At 41.1% G+C, this 18,511-nt stretch overlaps 1 protein-coding gene across 1 annotated transcript in view; it reads right to left on the reverse strand.

Moving 5' to 3' along the window:
- The window catches only part of LOC124216295 (roundabout homolog 2), a 215,038-nt gene extending 196,859 nt beyond the window's left edge, over positions 1–18,179 (reverse strand). The window contains exon 1 of the mRNA XM_046620625.2: positions 17,100–18,179. Coding sequence (XP_046476581.1) covers positions 17,100–17,160 — 61 coding nt within the window. The 5' untranslated portion in view covers positions 17,161–18,179. The remainder of the gene's footprint in view (positions 1–17,099) is intronic.
- Positions 18,180–18,511: the final 332 nt, after the last annotated feature.

Genomic DNA, 18,511 nt, shown 5'->3' on the forward strand with positions numbered 1-18,511 from the left:
AAGGTTGAAAAACATTATTTCAGAGTAAATGTTAAGGCGTTAAATTTCGTAGCTGTACGTACGATCAACCTTGTGAAACGCGTGAACGTTGAGACGTTGTTCTTTGTAGAGCGACATAAAATAAACATCGTACCCACTGCAGCGGTACCCACGTCATAAACCAACATGCGAAAGCGGCAACAAACGGTGGAATTTCGCGTATAGCAAAGTCGGGGGCCGTATAACGCGTCTAATGATAATGGGAGCAATGCATTATTTAGTGACGGCCTGGGCACAATGTGGTAATCATTATAAATCACCGGGGTTGGTGGGGCAGCCTGCTCTAACAGTCCGGGTATCTGTGCCCCGCTATCTTCTTGAGGCCCGGAAACCTACCGACATCCTCCTCCACCACCAGGGATATCGTCCTTTTCTTCGCCGCCCCACATTACGGACCTCATGTACGAGTACCGACGATATCGCGTAATTTCATCAGTCGGAAATAAAAAAAAAAAAAAATTCGCATCACGAATAGAAAGCGCAAAAACCCCTCGATTATAATACTTCTATCCATGTAGTAATAATTTGGAAATTCTATTTATTCTTGGCGAAAATTAAAACTGAATTATGATAAATTGTTTTTTATTTATTTATTTATTTTTTTAACGAATACCCAAGTGCCGAATGAAACACCATACGCGTGCCAGACTAGCCAACAGGCGAACACGCCATACACGCATTCTCTCAGATGCGTAGCGTTGATTTGCATATATGGAAATCTGGCGGCTATCATAGCCCTTTAATTCAAACTTTGCCGAGGCTCGCGATTAGGGCTTTGGGCGTGGATTATCGCGCTGGATAGCTTCGTGCCGTTGGAGACGACTAACAGCGATTGGAGAACCAGCGCTAATAACCGCATATGAGACACCGGACACCGGAAGAAGAACTTGTTCGAGTGACTGCAGCAAGAGCCGCCAAACGTTAAGAGGGGGAAGAGAACAAAAAAACAACCCGACAGCTTCGGTATTAATGATCATCGATCGATCAGTATTCAACTTGTCAATTTTCCAATATAAAGTAATTTTCAACCCGACGTGTACGCCGTCCTGTACCCCTATTAACATGTACACGCGGTTAGACTTGTAATTTTGTCGCTATATACTATAACTAAATATTCGAAGACGCGCCGCGGCTTAATGGGAGGGAAAAAAAAACATCGATAATCCGATGCTTCAACTTATAATGTAAAGCCGCGAACGACGTGACGTTTATCGAAGAAAATATGCCGCAGGGACGCACAATAATGACCCAGTTAAATCGAAATATTTACAGTCGATAAATGTGGAGGAATATTACGCTATAAGCGTGATTCTTCTGCAGGTGCAGAGAAAAAAATATTGTTTTCAGTATTTTTGCACTCTGTTAATTCTTTGGATAAAAGTTTCCACACGATCTTCCTGTTTCAGAATGATCAAATTTCAACGTGTGAACAAGCTGAAATAACGTAAAGTATACAAAAATCAAAATGTAGAAAAAAGTCAAAATATCGAAAGCCAAGATATAAAATCGTCAGAATTAACGATAACATAAGTAAGTCAAATCATGACGATTCTATACTTTGACTTTCTGTGCGTTATCTTAAAAAAATTGGTATTTTGTATAGGTTAAGTGTTTGTACGCATAAGTTTAAATTTTATGGAGTACGTTTTGGTTCTTGAAGATTCGACATTATGACCGTTCTATTGTACGACCATTCAAACTTTATACCCCAACCCAAAGCTGTAGCAAGAAAAAAAAACAGGAAGCGTGAACGGACGGTTAATTCTTTTGACGGAAAGTTATTTTGTCCAGTAGTAACATATTCCGTAATCTGACATATTAAATCGCGAAACCTATGTATAACGACTCGCAAGGCGCAGAGATTTCTATTATATGCGCTGCAAAAGACTCGACACACGCGATTCGACATTCGTCAGAACGGCGGTCGACGAGAAAAGCGATAATAATGAAGACAGAAGAGTAAAAAAAGAAAGAAAGAATGAAGAGAAAAAATCAATACCAGAAGAACAATATCGATTCGAAACCGGGTAACCGGGGACCGGGAGTCGAGGGTTGTCGGGAGGGGTCCGGGGCATTGTGGGTCCCCCACGTGCGCGTCGTCGGGCCAGGCAATTCAGGCTTCCAGAACGAGCGTGTGCCGTTTTTGAGCTCCCCTCGCTGGTCTGCCGGACACGCGCGCTATTCGGGGTTAGGAAAATTATCAGCTAGTAAAGTCGAAGAGTTTTTAGAAATTTTCTTGTACACCCCATGGCTGGGCTGGAAGGGAGGCCCGGTTCATGAGCCGGGTATGAAATATGAGGAGAGGATCGAAGGGGCGAAGGGAAACCGACGGCTTTTCCTTCCTGTGTGTTTTTAGGTTTTCAAGCTTTTCCAGGGGTCTCCTTGTTTCACGTTTACGGTTTGGCTCGTTTGCCCGAATTTCCCTACCGCGTGCGCGCGGTTAGACTGTCTTCTCGTTTATTTTTTTGCCCACTTTTTAGCCTCCTTTTTTCCTCCCAGAACAAATATACGACTAATTTTCGAAACCGAATGCAGTGTATGAATTTGTTTTTCTGTTTCCCTTAAATTTTGAGCACGTAAGAGAAATATAACGATGTCTTAAATTTGCTCTGTGATTTCATTCATACGACAAAGACTGGCGATATCGAAATTATCAAGACGAATTCGAAAGTGTTAAAAAATTTCACGATAACGTTTGCAATATATTCCAAATTATTTGGGGAAGTCCGAGACTCAAGGTGATCGATACTGTTCCATGTGGTTTGAGAAAAGAGGAATAAAAGCGTAAATGGAAAAGCGATGCGAGGCATTTCCGCTGTGCATTTTGGTAATCGAAATCCAGAATAAGCGAGAAGATGAAAGAGAAAAAGAAGAAAGTGTTTTCAGCGGCGTAGCCAATCGCAAAGAGAGACCGTTGGGCCGTCGTCGAGCGTGTAAAAGCTCCTGGTGAAAAAGAAGAAGAAGAAGAAGAAGCAGAAGAAGAAGGAAGAGGAGGAGGAAAAAAGAGGGGGAAAAAACTAGTGAAACGAATCACTTCCGTTAGTCAGAAATTAATCACTACGGTTAGTTTCTAAGTCATGCGCGTTAAGCCCGAGTCAGTCGACCCTCACATGCAACCGCGCAGCATCAAGGAAGACTAAAAGAGAATATTACGGAAGTTGAAACGCGTGTGCAAGGCTGTGCAGCACCTAGTGCACATGCAGTCGGCTAATCTCTAGGAAGTCGCCCGAGTAGAGTTACCTACTCCCCACGTTCACCCCCCCCCGAACCCCCGAGTCCAAACACCCCTGGAAGCAGCTGTATTTAGCCCCGTGAGCCGAAAGCACGTTTGCCCCTCCGAACCCAACCCAACCCAACCTCGTCCTCGTCCTCGTCATCCTCCTCATCCGAGTCCAGAGAGAGAGAGAGCGAGAGAGAGCGAGAGAGAGTGAGTGACTGGTGCACCGAGTGCAGCGGGGTAGGAAGGGTGCGCCGTGCCGGAAGTAGGTGCCCGGAGCTTTCACGTCCCTCGTGCTAAGCCATGAAGTTGGAGCGACGACGGCTCTGGAAACCCGCCGACGATGACGTCCGGGTGGTATCGTCACGCCGCGTTACCTTTGACGACGAGGATCTCGGTGAGAGGAGCGATGACCTGTGATGTGCTTTGGCGATGAAACGTTTGGGATTATAGAGATCGACACCCTTGGAGTAGGGAAGTTTCACGTATTTTTTTTTTTTTGTCTCCTCATTGCATATTCCAGTAATTCGGGAAGGAATAATTTGCACGCGAGTTTTTGCTGGTTTTATTTGAAACAAAGCTCAAGCGGACAAAACAGTTTGTAAAAAGATAGAACGCATTCTTCTTTCACAGTCAATTATTACGTTTTAACTCGGTTAATTTAAAGACGCAGAGCGTCGATTTGTTCTTGTAACAAACTTCTTAGCCGACGTAATCCCATCAAACCTTTCCCAGTCAAACCTCCCGACACTATAATCCTAGACGAAGAAGCGACGTCTCGTCTCGTCTGCATAATCCAGCCCTCAATCGTAGGACAATATAACCAACCTGTGCAATAATTCGACTAAATCGTGAAACAAGAAGACCTTCCAGAGCGAGCCATTCTCTTCAGTTGAGGTATATAAGATGGCAGGGGTGGATGGTGAGATGGGCGGTTAGGGGGGGGGGGGGGGAGGCTTCGCGGTTTGAAATTACGTTGATTAAATTCATAGGGTGGGAAAACCGCGAGGTGAAACTTGTGCGTGATACAATACTATGCAGGCGGTAAACGTACTTAGGCAGCAGGCAGCTAGACGACGGCGTACGACGTTTGTCGTTTCTCTGTTCGTCAGTTTCTCTCCTCTCGCGTCGACTCGTCGACGAAGTACGTTGTAAACTTCTTCCGTCTAATTAACTGCCGTCGTCGTCTTATTCTCACCGCGTGGATAGAACAGTTATTCGGGACTTTGTAGACTAATTATGCGGGCGCGATGACGATTTTTTTTAATTACGAGGAATCAAGCGGCGGTGCAGGCTAGCCGACACATACTCGAGGCGCGAAATGAACGAGCGATTCATTTTAGAAGAGTGAAGAGTGAAGAGAGAAGAGCCGAGAAAGCACACTCCGAGGCACCGTGAAAAATGTTTGCAGGTTAATTTCATGGGAATTTTTTCGGAAATAAGAAGGTCGATAAAATCGATACTGTCTACTTGCTTCGTTACTTTGGTGATTTTCGTAATACTGGAATTACACACCTTTGGAAAAAATTGCCGTTCTCGTTATCCACATAAGCGAAACCAATTTATGTATCGATGGGTGTAAATTACTAGCAATTTGGTCGCACAAGCGAGCGGGCAGTAGCTTAATGCACCTTGAAGACGGTTGAGAAGAAAAAGACAGAAGAGTGGAAGTCTAAAGATGGATTCACAAAAGACGGCGGCAATTCCTGCGTGCAAATGTAGGTAACTTGGTAATTTTCTGCCTTTGTGTGAAATTGTGGAATTGTAGAATTATAGCGAGGTGGATTACGTGTATAAGGTACAACAGTTTATACCTCTGTTATAAAAGTTTCTCGCTAACGAGAAGAGATAATAAAAGTTTAATTTATCGTATTTTAAATCTTCACTTCAAGACGATATATTTCATCCTGTACTTATCGCTAGTTATTCTCAAATGTCGAAAATGTAACAGAAGTTTAATACCGATGTTTATAATCGATTGTTAAAAATTCAATAAAATCTGAACCTGCAAAGTCGTATACATTTTTCATTTCAACGTTTAAGGACTCAACACTATAAAAACGTAATACGCGGAATTCGGGCGGAAGATTTCATAAAAAGTGAGAAAAAAAAATCATGAAACGATCCTTCAAAACTCAAACATGTTTTTTATTATAGAGATAATAATTGAATTACCTGCAGCAGCCTGCAAGAGTTATTTCTATCTTAATGTAAGGATTCCTCTCTGAAATCCTGCCTAGTGTACATCTCTCGGACGATTTCCACACTGCAGCTTAATGCCGAGCCAAGGAATTTAATTACTCGGAGTATAAAGAGACGGGAAAAGGAGCAAAAGGAAATAAAAAATATGAAAAAAAAAAGTAGAAAAACCAAAATGTTTAAAAAAGTTACGTTACACAGTTTAGAACAGCAGCGGCAGCTGTATTTTTATTCCTATACACAAGCTCATTGGACAAGTCATCTAACTAGGATTGTATCGCTATATTAGTTGATTATGACAGATTGCTTGGCGTTTTTAAGCTGCTGCAGCTACATAACTTATGCTTCGGTGAAAGCTATGGTCATAGATTGCATAATTAATTAACACGTCATTCACTCATTGACATATTAATCCTTTTCAGAGTTTCACGCAAGTTCGTGGAATTCTCTCTCCATCTCTCTCCCTCTCTCTCTCTCTCTCTTCATATATCATGAACTAACTCTCGTTGAATCGAATCGGACGAAACAATTGAAAGCCAATAAAAGCACCTAAATTAATTTACAATTAATTAACTAAGTGGCCAACAGCAAGTTTCGCAGTATAATAAATCACGCCTGCAATTTCGTAAGACAGCACGTTTGTAAGCTCGAAATCAGGGTCTAAGACATTGTACTGACTTTGAAAGAAAGAGAAAAAAAAAAAAAAAACTACAAACGAAAGTAAGTTCAGTACAATCAACTACAGACGATTCTAAGGGGAAAACAGTCGTTAAAATCCATTAATTTCAGACTCGGTGGATGGCATGTTTTTGAGTGGCTATATATTTTTTTGGCGCCACCACAATCAACCACATACCCAAATCTTCCGTAATTATGATCAGAATGTGAGATCGGGGCAAGTCGGGTGCCAAGTTCACATAGCTACGTTTGTATACCTAATTACATATCTTTCGAAGACAGAAGTGTTTGGATAATCGTCCAACCTGGAAATATAACGAGCAATCATAATAAGAACAAATTGAGGTAGGAAAAAAAATGTGAAAAAACAAAATAAAATGAGAAACTAAGAAGAGGAATGAAATTCACAGATACGAAAGAGTCAACGAACCTTCGTGTCGCCCCTTCGTCCCAAAGTCGTGAGTGTTCATGGCGTCTTTAATCTGACAGTTAAAATTTAGGAATTTACTCGGGAGATAATTTTTATCCTTAGTGTATATATATATATATATATAGCGTACTGTTTTATATATTTATTCGTATATATATATATATTGTGGCGTAAAAGAAGAAGTAACAAATAAAATAATTAAGAGCATGGAAAAAAAGGGAGAGAGTGAGAGAGAGAGAGAGAGAAAAAAGCGGAAGGACGATACGCCGGGATAGAAGTATTACATGGAACACAGGTGTACGTAAAAAGAGCCGAGGAAGATGAAGAAAAAGACGATAGGTAAATGGGGGAGGACCTATATACGTATTTAGATTGCCTAATGGCTCGCGGTCATTCCAGCTGTATAATGAATTCAGAAATTTGGGTAATCTTTAAGGGCAATAAATTCGAGTATTCGAGAAGCCATTTCGGACGGACCCGAGTTCCTGGGTTGAGCGCCAACGAAATTAATTCGACGGATTACCGAGGCTCGCGGGTATCTCGGAGTCTCGTACAGAGTACCGATTTAAAATCCGGCTTGACCATCGAACCTATGCGCTTTTTATCCACATAACTGCAGTTGGTATGCATGGAAAACCACGAAGAACAAGAGAAAAAAAAAAAAAAAACAATTCTCGATTATGGTGGAAAGGAATGTTTTGCTGATTAAAATAAATATTGTTTCACTCAATGTAATTCAATTCTTTGCTGAATCAGATTACATTTGTTTAATTCGGAAGATACATTTCTTTAGACACACGTATGTGGTAGATTCGACAAATTCTTCCACCATGCGTATACGTATATCCTCACTGATATAGATACCGAAAATAATTTTAACGGGGTGGATCAGGCAGCGACGAGGTATTTTGTTTTGCCTATTTTTTGAAGCCACAAAAATCGGGGCTCATATTCACTAGTTTAAAAGCTCTCTTTCGATACGTGAGTAGGGTTCTTTCAGCGCAGTCTGTGCGGGTCACGATGGCATTATTAAGGGGGAAGAAAAGCTGTTATAATGAAGTTTTTGCGAGCGCGTGTTAGCGATATATGTGGAAACGAGAAAGGAAAATAGAAAGCCTGAGCACCCGAGACCAGAAAAAGAGAGACGCAAAATTCACCCCTTAGTTTTTATTTTTTATTTTTTTATTTTTCGAAACCAGCAATAACAAGTCCGCTAATTCTACTTTCATTTCGTTATTCGTGTAACCATTACTTACATTTCAGTTCAAAATGTATATATATATATATATATACATAAATTTATTTTCCATCATACTTGTCAATATATATTAATCGACATTCATCGAGTTAATAAATACTATGAGCCAATTCAATCCTCACTCTTTCATTTTCAGAATCCTGCCCCTCATTCAGCGGGAAGAGGCTGCTATCGTAATTCTATGTGTGCCGAGGGTGCCTGTGTATGTATTTACTGTATCCCGATATTAGGAGTACTTTGGGAAGCTTATATCGCTGGTCATAATGATACGTGAACCGAGAGGCTGCAGAAGTGTCCATATGTCGCCTCGCCGCGCCATATGCAGCCGAGAAAAGTTGGTAAGTCGATCACACTGTATATGATATGAATTACATTATACTAATTGAACATGACCCTGAACTCTCGCGATCACCGTGACTATTTTTATCCCGCCCGACGCGACCGCATCTGTTCGATTCGCATTAAACCATATTATATTGGGTATATGATTTGTCGTCGGAAAATTCAAGACTGTGGGGATCAAGTATATATTAAATTATCCGCCACGCCGTATAATTATTTATGATTAAGGAAGTAGAATAATGAAAAGTAAAAAAAGTAATACGTTTGCATTTTAGGGACCGTAAATTATCTCTGAAGCATTATTCAGTTTTATTAGAACGATTCGATCTCAAAATTTTATAGAAAAATTCTAAAACAAAACTCGTTTTCGTAACAGAAATGCAATCTTTATAGATCAAAAAAATACAATCATTTCGAAATTGAATAATTCTCACACAGACATGTTTCACTTGTTTACAGAGAGAACAAATTTTCGGCAATGTTGTCATTAAAATTCATGAATAGTATGATTCTCATTACCGTATCCTGTCTCTAATTTTGATAAAATTTTCGACATTTTTCAGATATTGAATATTAAAAAAACTGCTTATAATTAAGTATGGAAAAACGTTTGGGGTTGCGGCCCTTGAACTGAAGATTTTTTCATTACAAATTGCCAATATTGTACGGTTTGAGCTTGTGCAATACCAAGTGATTTATCGACAAATTTTCATACGACGGAGCCTCCGTGCGCTGCAAACCTGACGTGTAAATATAAAATGTCATTCCGCGGCAAAGTTATGCGTTAATTACGTAAGGGTTTAGAATTATAGGTATATTCATTATTACCATGGAGCAGCGGGGCGATAAAATATCTTTGAACAACACGCGCGGAACATTATTGTATTAACATTCCAGATAACGAAGACTGGATGAAACCCGTAACCATGTTATATAATATACGGAATTTCTTGCGGTTACGCGAGAAATTGATAAACGCGCGTATAGGTAAAGGCAGGGGTTACATATATACATATCCCACGCATGTATACCTACCTAAGCCGATATCGATATGTCCATCAAATTTCATTTTGTATCGCGTAAAACCGCGTGTTTAATTAGTCGAATAACGAGACAGTTAAAAGGTTAGGGGTGTTTTTCTCTTCAACTTTCACCGTCATCATATTTGCGCGTCCTGTATAACGGTAGTGTGTTGTAAAAACAAGTAGATCGAACTTCAGATATGATTTAAAATGTTTCGAAATTGAAAATAGTTTGCAATGAATAAGACAAGGAAAGAAAGAAACAAGGAGCAATGTTATCTTGGTGAAAATTTTAAGACAAATCCCGATATACGTCGACGAAATAAAAAAATTTGTAACTACGTGGTATGATTGTAATTTTTGAAATTGGACAACAAATAAAAATTATTTTCAAGGATATATTTGTGTTTGAATTTGAGAAAAAAAGTTTTACTCTTCACAGAATAAGTAATAAAACGTATCGATTTATATGGCAAAACAGCCCCCTTAACCTCTGGGAATTGTGGACTTTTGAGGGAAATTTAAATTTCCAACTCCGCGACACGAGGTGATTAATTCTGCCCCGGAGACAGGACCGGCGCCTGCGGTAATCCCGCACCTATATGTTCGCTATAAATATATCAGGGCGTATTGCGTTTGTACTGTACATACACAGGTGAAACTAGAGCATGCAGGAAATAAAGTAGCAGTAGAAGGAGATATCGCAGCCAATTAACACGGAATGAAATAATTTTTGACGCTCCAGTGGCTTATTATACCTTTCAATTGTATATTATCATGCCCGGAACAATTCGGCTTTTATACGTTAAGTATCGCGTTGGAAACAGCCACGCAACTGCCGTAGACAAATTGGTCTCGGTAATTAGCGATCAGTCAGGTGTGAAACGGGCACGCAACTACTACTGGCAACGTCAATCAAAATTTCCGTTAATAATTTTTCAACCGAGAGAGATTTAAAACAAATCTACAGTCACATTTCATTCTCGCATATCCGCTCAGAGGTTTGATTGAGCTATTAATGGATTGATCCAATATCAGGGTTAATTTTTTTATTATTATTTATTTTTTCATGTTTTCACCTATATTAACGTAAAAATTTCAAAGATTTTTCATCATAATATAAACTGATGGATGAGAATCGATCGGAGAGCTGGAGTAAATTTGCAACAGCGGAATGACTGAGAAATTTTTTTTTACACCGCAGAGGTACTTGAATACAATATTCCAGAATTTTGCAAAAAATTTAGGATCTGGTCGTACGTAACATCTTAAATTTATTTTATTTTTACTGAATATTATTATTCAAATATCGTAACGTCATATAAATAATCATGCAGGCTAATCGCAGATTTGAAAAAAAATTTTAACGATATTAATAATCTGTTGACGTATCAGGTTTCCAAATCTCTTCTGTATTCTTCTTTCAAATCCAACTGATTTACGTATATAGGTATGAATTCTACAATAAAATACGAATATCGTGGATAAATTTTCTCTGTACGTCCGCGGGTATAAAGTGCTCGCCGTGTTGTCGAAATTGAGAAGACGATCTCGACTGCACGTTGTATGAAGTGTTTGTTAAATTGCAGGTTATAAACACACGTCATGAGTAAGAGGAGGAGGATATTACGTAAATAGACAATTTAAGCAATGCACTGCACTACGCTTCGCGTAATGCGCGCTTATACTCGTCGGCAGGCCACCGTAGCTGCTCTCGAGATTCTGAGTGTGAGATTAGGGTAAATAAATAACTCTCTCGCTCTCCGTGGCATTATCAACGCAGCGTTGTAATTATTGCAGCATTATTAAAGGCGCGAACGTAATTATTATAGCCTTCTCCACCGCCCCCAGAGCCGGACACATAATCATTGCTCGCTATCGCTTGCTTGCCTTTCAGCTCAGCTGCAGCGATCCTCGCCCTGCATTTCTGCGTATAGCATTACCTCGAACGCTGCGATACTAAAGGATACAACATTTTCAAGTATAGATTTAAAAAAAAAATAAGCTCGATTATCTCTGTATTCCATCATCGTTATGATTTCAAATTTTGTACGATTTTTAATGATTTCACGATAAATGTTGTGAAAATGTAAAACTCGACAGTGACTCCAAGAGAAATATGAACGAAAGATAAATGAAATTAATTTTCTTGTCAGCTGTTTCAGAGTCAGCGATAACACTAGAAAAATTGGTATCGTTTATTGCAATCTAAAGCAATTCTTTCGATAACCCCAACGAGTCGTTGTTCAACAAGAATGTTGGGCCTGTTATAAAATGTCAATAACAATAACTGACGCGTTTCTTATCGACGTATAGAAATATAATACCATAACGAGTAAATATGTATCGATAGATAAATTAAGGTATGCATACGCACAGCCACAAACAAGTACATACGTACGAACATAATGACAGGGAGATATAGATGAGGGAAGAGAGAAAAGGACGTCTTCAGAGTCTTGAGTAAACGTACAAGATAATCGAATGGGATCACGTATTCTAAATATTGTCTCTTCCTCCTCAATAGCTAGAGTGAGTGTATTATACGGCGGAGTAGTAAAATGGGTTCGGCGCCGTTTCTCTCCTATCATTTCCCGGAATATAACGAATGGTTTATTTTAATAGTAAATTCATAGTTTTTTACTCGGCTTTTCTCCTCCTCTCCATCGCCTATTTATACACATGTTACACGTATACCTTACGGTACACCGCAGGTTTACACCCACAGAGAGATGGAGAGAGAGAGAGAGAGAGAGAGAGAGAGAGAGAGAGAGAGAGAAAGATATGCGTCCCTAGGTATGCAGTTCTCCTTTGTAAATTCGAATCTAAATATCCTCGCCACGTATTAGTACTCGCGTAAACAAATAGAGGGTCAAAGCGTGCATGCATGGATCCACGATGCAAGCAAGACCTGCATATGATGAGAGTCCACAATGCGTTAGAAGACGGAGGTTTGACGACGACAAATATTTACAGGGAAGGTCGTCGCGGCAGACGGCGGCTTAAAAGATTCGATACGCAACGCAGGCCTGAACGCACGCACGGGGAAGACGTCCGGTACAGATCCGTCAGTGAAGCCTAGCCGCTCTGAGAATGCTGCGCCTGCAGTAGAGAGCAGTCGTTGTTTGCTGTGTGTGGTCACGTGAGTCACGTGGGCTGCGCGAGCTGGACATCGGCGCATGCGCGCGCGCTAGCTGATCGCCGAAGGCCAAAGAGGAGAGGCAAAGGTAAACGCGAGGAGGAAAAAGGTGAGAATAAGATGAACCGGACGCTGTGTGACACCTCGTATGAAAACCGACGCTGCAGAGGCAACCTCGTCGTTTGTTTTCCTATTATTTTAACGCGAGTGTGACAACGTGACGGCGAAGAGAGAGAGAGAGAGAAGAACGCGAAGATTTCATCGCCCGCGGCTAGCCACTCATCGTCAGTCAGTCAGTCAGTTTTGTTGCAGAAGAAGATGAATAAGAAGATTTTGTGTGTACACTCGGCGACACGTGCAGGGCACTTGCGCGTCTCGCTGCGGTAACATACCGTCGTAAGAAGGGAAAAGCGGCGCGCTTCCAGTGCGTTTATGTACATTTACACCGTCCGAGCCGAATCAAAGGTGTGATCCGCAGGTCCCTAAACCGTGTCTGTTTCTTCTCCTTTGCCAGCTCTCATCCCGCTTTGGAAAAAACATTTTCCTTCGCGTAGGTACTGGGTCACGTGCGGTATGCCGAACTCGACCCTCGACCTTTCAACTATACACTATACACGTGTTTAATGCAGGGTATTCCAGGAAAGCGTGATACTTTTTACAACCATGCATTCTCTTCCCACGATATACGTGTACCTATACCGCTTGCCGCACCGTGTGCGGCTCTCACTTTCTCAATGTCAATTACCGCATTGACGAAACGTTGAGATATCTTTCTTCTCGAGCCTGCAGATATCCTCCATCTCGAAGCTCATCCCGACGTGCGGAACATTCCAGAACACCGTGACAAGTATTCCACGCAGGCGCCGATCCGAAAGCTCCCAGGTATAAATGCTGGCTCACTAAAAAGACCTGGCACATTGGTCGCCGAAGAAGCGTCGCCGGATGACAGAGGCGATGTTTGGTTTTTGGAATAGAGTAATTTAAAGGAACCGCGCGATCACCTCGACCAGGTTCCGAAGACCCTGTGCGACGGGGGGTCCATTGAGCAAACATCATTAAGTCGGAGGCGAACGACGGCCTGCAGCAGCTGACTGCAGAGTCAACTATTCGCCCCGAAGTTTCGCCGAGAAGACAAGAGGAGAGGAGACGAGCGAAGAGGAGAGAAGAGAAGAGCATTCGGCGATGCTTCTGCAGGCAGCCAAAGGGCCTTTCTCACCCGTTAGAACAAACGCTGTAGGTATGCCACTTGCCAAAACAGTGCAATTCCAACGAGCGGATACGTTTGTCTCTCGCTTCGTGCGATTATCAGCTGCGATGGTACACGAATTGAAGCCGTGTCACGTAGCGGATACTCAAGATTTGACTTTGAGCCATGTTCCGCGACGCACGCTTTATCGACAGGAATTAAATTATCGATGCCATGCCCGTCGATTACTCGATTCTGCCGCAATTCGATAAAATATTGCCAATTCACGCGCCTTGAGTTTTGACTTCAATTTTCCTATGATTTTCAATGAAATTATTTTACCTAATTCAAGTATCATACGAGACGAGAGATTCCCAATTGAGAAAGAAAGTTTTTCCGAATTTCCCAGAAAGGAGGGAAATGACCATTTTAAGGGATGAGAAACGTTGTCTCTGGTCGTATAACGATTTCGGGAAAACGATACACTGTTTACAGTTTGTTTCCCTGTGTAAATATACACGTATGTATATATCACTCGGCAGCTGTGCTTCGCCGATATCGCGTAGAAAGCAATAAATAACAAGTATAGTCGTTTCAGAGTGCCGTAACGTAATCGATTTACAATTTTACAACAGGACGATCGTTGCCTGCCCGACTTATTCCTGTTTTTTGCCGCGTTGCGCGTTATCTAACTAAAGTACTATTATTGGTACCTACGATGTACCTAGACAACGTTCACGGACGGTATGTATCCACAAGAATAGAAATATCACTGACGATGAGCTATGTTCATAGAATTTCGTAGACTAAACGCGTATATAAACGCATGCTTACACACGGCTAGAAACTGGTCCTGCAGAATTGAACACCGAAATTCAGGACGTTAAGGGCTGACTACTGGATAATAATGGCTAAATTATTGTAGAGCATAGTTGCTGGCGTTGGCCCTTATGCCCCAACTGCTACGTACATATAATTCGAGTTACGAGTCGTGTCGAGTGGCTCTGCTGCAACGCCGCGAATTCTGCACACATTATTATTGTATACAGTAATATGCGTACGCGTGTGTAATACAGACGTAGGGACACTCGGTGAACGCGTAAATTACGATGCGATTATGACGGTATACGCAGTTACAAGAAGAGCGGAGAGTCGGGGAAAACTATAAGCACGTACGTAAATTAAGAGATAGCTTAAATTATGTAGTCTGTATCAATTACCAGACGGTCCCGGGCAGCAGCTTCTTCTTATTTTTATAATTCATTGGTCAGGGATTTCAAACGACGATGAAAATACTCGAGTAGGGAGATAGCATTCATACGGAATATTATATCTTGTGTATAAACGAGGCTGTCTTCAGACGATAACCACTCCGTATAGGATATACATGTGTAACGAATGCCCGAGGGAATATAATAATCCATATCGGCGTTTCGTGTGTAACGCAGCCGGTTATAATAATAATAAAGTTCGTTGAACGTTTGAAAGTTCATGGACACAAAATATATTCCTTACTCGAGAAAACGATTACCAAAAAAATGGAGAGACGGATAAGAATTATTTGGATTTTTAGGTTAATTCAATTTTTTCACGCCTTTTTTTTCTCACCTCTTTTTCTTTCAATATATTAACGAGAGGTGTTCCGGGACCGCGACGAGATCGAATAACGGACGCGTATGGTGGTTATACGTGAGTTGTCAATTTGCCTTGCACGTTTTCGATTAGTAGCCAGATTACGGGTCTCGAACAAGTGATCGATCAAAGTATCGATCGATCCTTTCACCCTCAAGGTACAGAAATCGTCTCATCTTTCTTACCTCGGTGTGCCTGTATTTGGTACACGGTGTAAAAAATTAACACTCGATGGTGACGGACGAACAACAAAAATCACGATTTAGCCGCGTTAACGTTCAACGCCCAGAAATAATCGTAGACGACACTTTTATTGTAATCTATTCGTGCTCTTAATTTCTCCCAAGCCAATCGCTGATACAAGAATAAAAAAAAAAAAAAATAAAGAAAACGGATAAATCCTCAGTTTTCGACCGATTGTTACAAGAAAATCATGTGCAATTTGAGTATAGATATATATATATATAAATATATGTATTTGAAAAACTTTTCACCCGAGGCTGACATTGTGATAATAAATTTTCCTCGTCTGCAACTTGAAATCTTGTAAAAAAATTGGTTAGTTTTAGGATTTCGAAAATATGAAGTTCAAAAGTCTTGAGAGTTTCAGAAATAGAGAAAAAAGGCGATTTCAAATTAAAAAAAGTATCGTAAAGCTCGTGACTGCACAATTACCAACAATGCGCGGGGGGGAAATTTTCATGTATCGAAACTTGTAATATAAATCGAGAGTAGGATGAAGAGAGATGCGATGAGAGGGAGACTGATTGTGAGACGGTATTACAGAGGATCGGAAGAACTACGTGCCTTCGAGTTAGTCTCCCGTCGCGTCGTTCGCTATTATGTGGATTATGATTCATTATTCACAACTTCGTGTCCCCCTGCAATTCACGTACGAAACAAGAAGAAGACTGAGAAAAAGTCAAAGAGGATATGGAAGAAATTGAAGAAGATTGTTCAGAACAGAGTCCTATGGGTTATATGATCACAAAAAACAACGAAGTAAGTGAAATTTATGGTCCCTTTTATTTATTGAAATGTATAGTAATATCCTGACGACTTGAAGTTAATGACGTGAACCTGATGAAATATTGAAACTAAAACGATACTTTTCCAATTTCGGAATAACTGTATGAAATAGTTGAATTTTTAAAGTACGAATAATTCTGGATCGTCACACGGTTTAATGAGTTTCAGACGGTTAATGCAATCCTAAAATTGCACAATAACGATTTTTCTTGAACAACGTTCAATTTAGTGCGAGACTGAAGTTAGTAACGTTACCGTATTAAAACATTGAAACAAAAATGGTTATTTTGCACCTTTAGGATAACTGTGGAATTTAAATTTACAAAATCTGAGTTTGTTCATGCTTTATTAACGGTTTCTTAAATTTCAGGTAATCCTTTAAAATCGCAGAACAATGAGTTTTTCGAAAGATGCTTCATTACAATAACGTTACAAACTTCAGCCTGAGAAGTTAGTAACGTTATTGTAACAAAAAAATTGGAGAACAATTCGTTATTTCGCAATTACTGAATTGAATTTGGGAATTAAATTTACAAGGGACGCGTATGTTTACGGTTTACGAAATTCGAGGCAATCTGAATGTTGCAAAATGACTGTCTTTCATAAAATTGTACGTATACCGTTACATTAAAAGTTTGTCGAAAGAAAAGAGTGTCCGCCGGATACGAGCAGCGAACCAAAAGGGAGAATGGTTCATTCGGTACAAACGATTCGATACAGTTCTAAATCGTTTCGTTCATTCAGGCCGCCGATTCTTGGAACTTCGTACCCGAGAGTTGGCGAGACAAAAAGTTTCCTCGAATTTGGGTATCGGGACGCGTTTTTACTCGACTCGCGTATCGATGGTAAAACTCCAATTCCCTGAATACGTGTGATTTTTTTTTCATTTCTTTTCATTTTTTAGGACTTGTGTAGTAGAAATTCTCACCTTTAGTCGCGACCGTCAAAAGGGTCAGAAGAATCAGACACCTGCTGTCCTCGGGCCGCATTTTCGTCGATATCCAAAGCACCACTTTATTTATAATAATTGCGTAGAAACGGGGAAATGATAATCAGTAAAACAAAGGGTTTTGATTTACTCCTAAACGCACTACATTCCGATCCTTTTTTCATTTATTAATTTTTCTTTTTCTTTTTTCTTTTCCCCCTACCACTTGATATAAATCACTTTAAATCTCTTTTCGTATGATACACACTTTTCAACTACGGTCTCGCACTTTTTTTCACCAACCACTGAATTCTGTTTTCCACGCGATCGCGATTTCTTTCTTTCTTTTTTTTTTTTTTTACTCTTCTCTTTTTTTCTTAATCGAGGTATCGGAAAGAAAGCGAAACGACGAAAGTAATAATACACAGACACATAATAAAATCACCGTTGAAACAAGCGAGTTATTTATTCGCCCTCTGTACCTCAAGATTCATTTTCATTCGCATTTCGAAAACAGTTCAAGTTCCGGTTCTTGATCCTCTTCGACGCGGGTGAAAAAGAGAGAGGGTGAAAAAAAAGGAAACACCGATATCGACGTCTACTGAAATCGAAGGATTAAAGGAGAGCGCTAGTGCACGAAAGAATAACCAAAGAATCCGCTCCTTCCACCCACAATTAGGTACAAGCAACCTGCGCTCCACGCGACAAACGTCACAGGGGATAAAAACACCGTCACGCGGTTTGAGAAACGAATTTCACACAGTCAAGTTCCTCATGTTCGAAGGCGTGCAGAGTCTCTCGGAGAATCTTGGATCGATCGGGGATCGGAGAAAAAAGCGAAGCGGTTAAATTCAAATATCCGCAAAACCGCGGTGAGTGTTGGGATGGGGGAAAAAAAAAAAAAAATTCACCGCAACCGTTTCTTCTTCCCCATAGCGAGGAGGCTCGAGTCTCGATAATCGTTTCGACCGGTCGTCGAATCGCCGTTGTCACCACGCCGCGCACAACAACAAACAACGCTTGTCAAAAAGCTGTCGCCTCGAGCGATCTTTAACTCGCAACGAGCCAATGCTTGCAGCGCGACGGCCGAGTCGCGACTGCAGATGCTGAGATTCTTGCGCCTGGCCACGCGCCGCTTCGGCGATACTCGGCTACCTTCGGCTCCCACGAGAGCTCGTCGCGACGCCGTCCGCCTACCCGCGTCGCGACGCCTCGACTCGACGAGCCGCACACGCGCCCGTGCCACCCGCGGGGAGAGGCGCGGGATTACATCGCGGGTCCCGAGACGGAACCGAGTGGGTGGGTTATGCCTTGACAATAGAGGGAGAGAGAGAGAGAGAGAGAGAGAATCGGGACGAACCGCGCCAGCATCACAATGGATCCTTGTTTCATATTCCATTTGACGTCATCTT

This window comes from Neodiprion pinetum, chromosome 4, assembly GCF_021155775.2.
Source record: "Neodiprion pinetum isolate iyNeoPine1 chromosome 4, iyNeoPine1.2, whole genome shotgun sequence".
NCBI classification, from domain to species: Eukaryota; Metazoa; Arthropoda; class Insecta; order Hymenoptera; family Diprionidae; genus Neodiprion; species Neodiprion pinetum.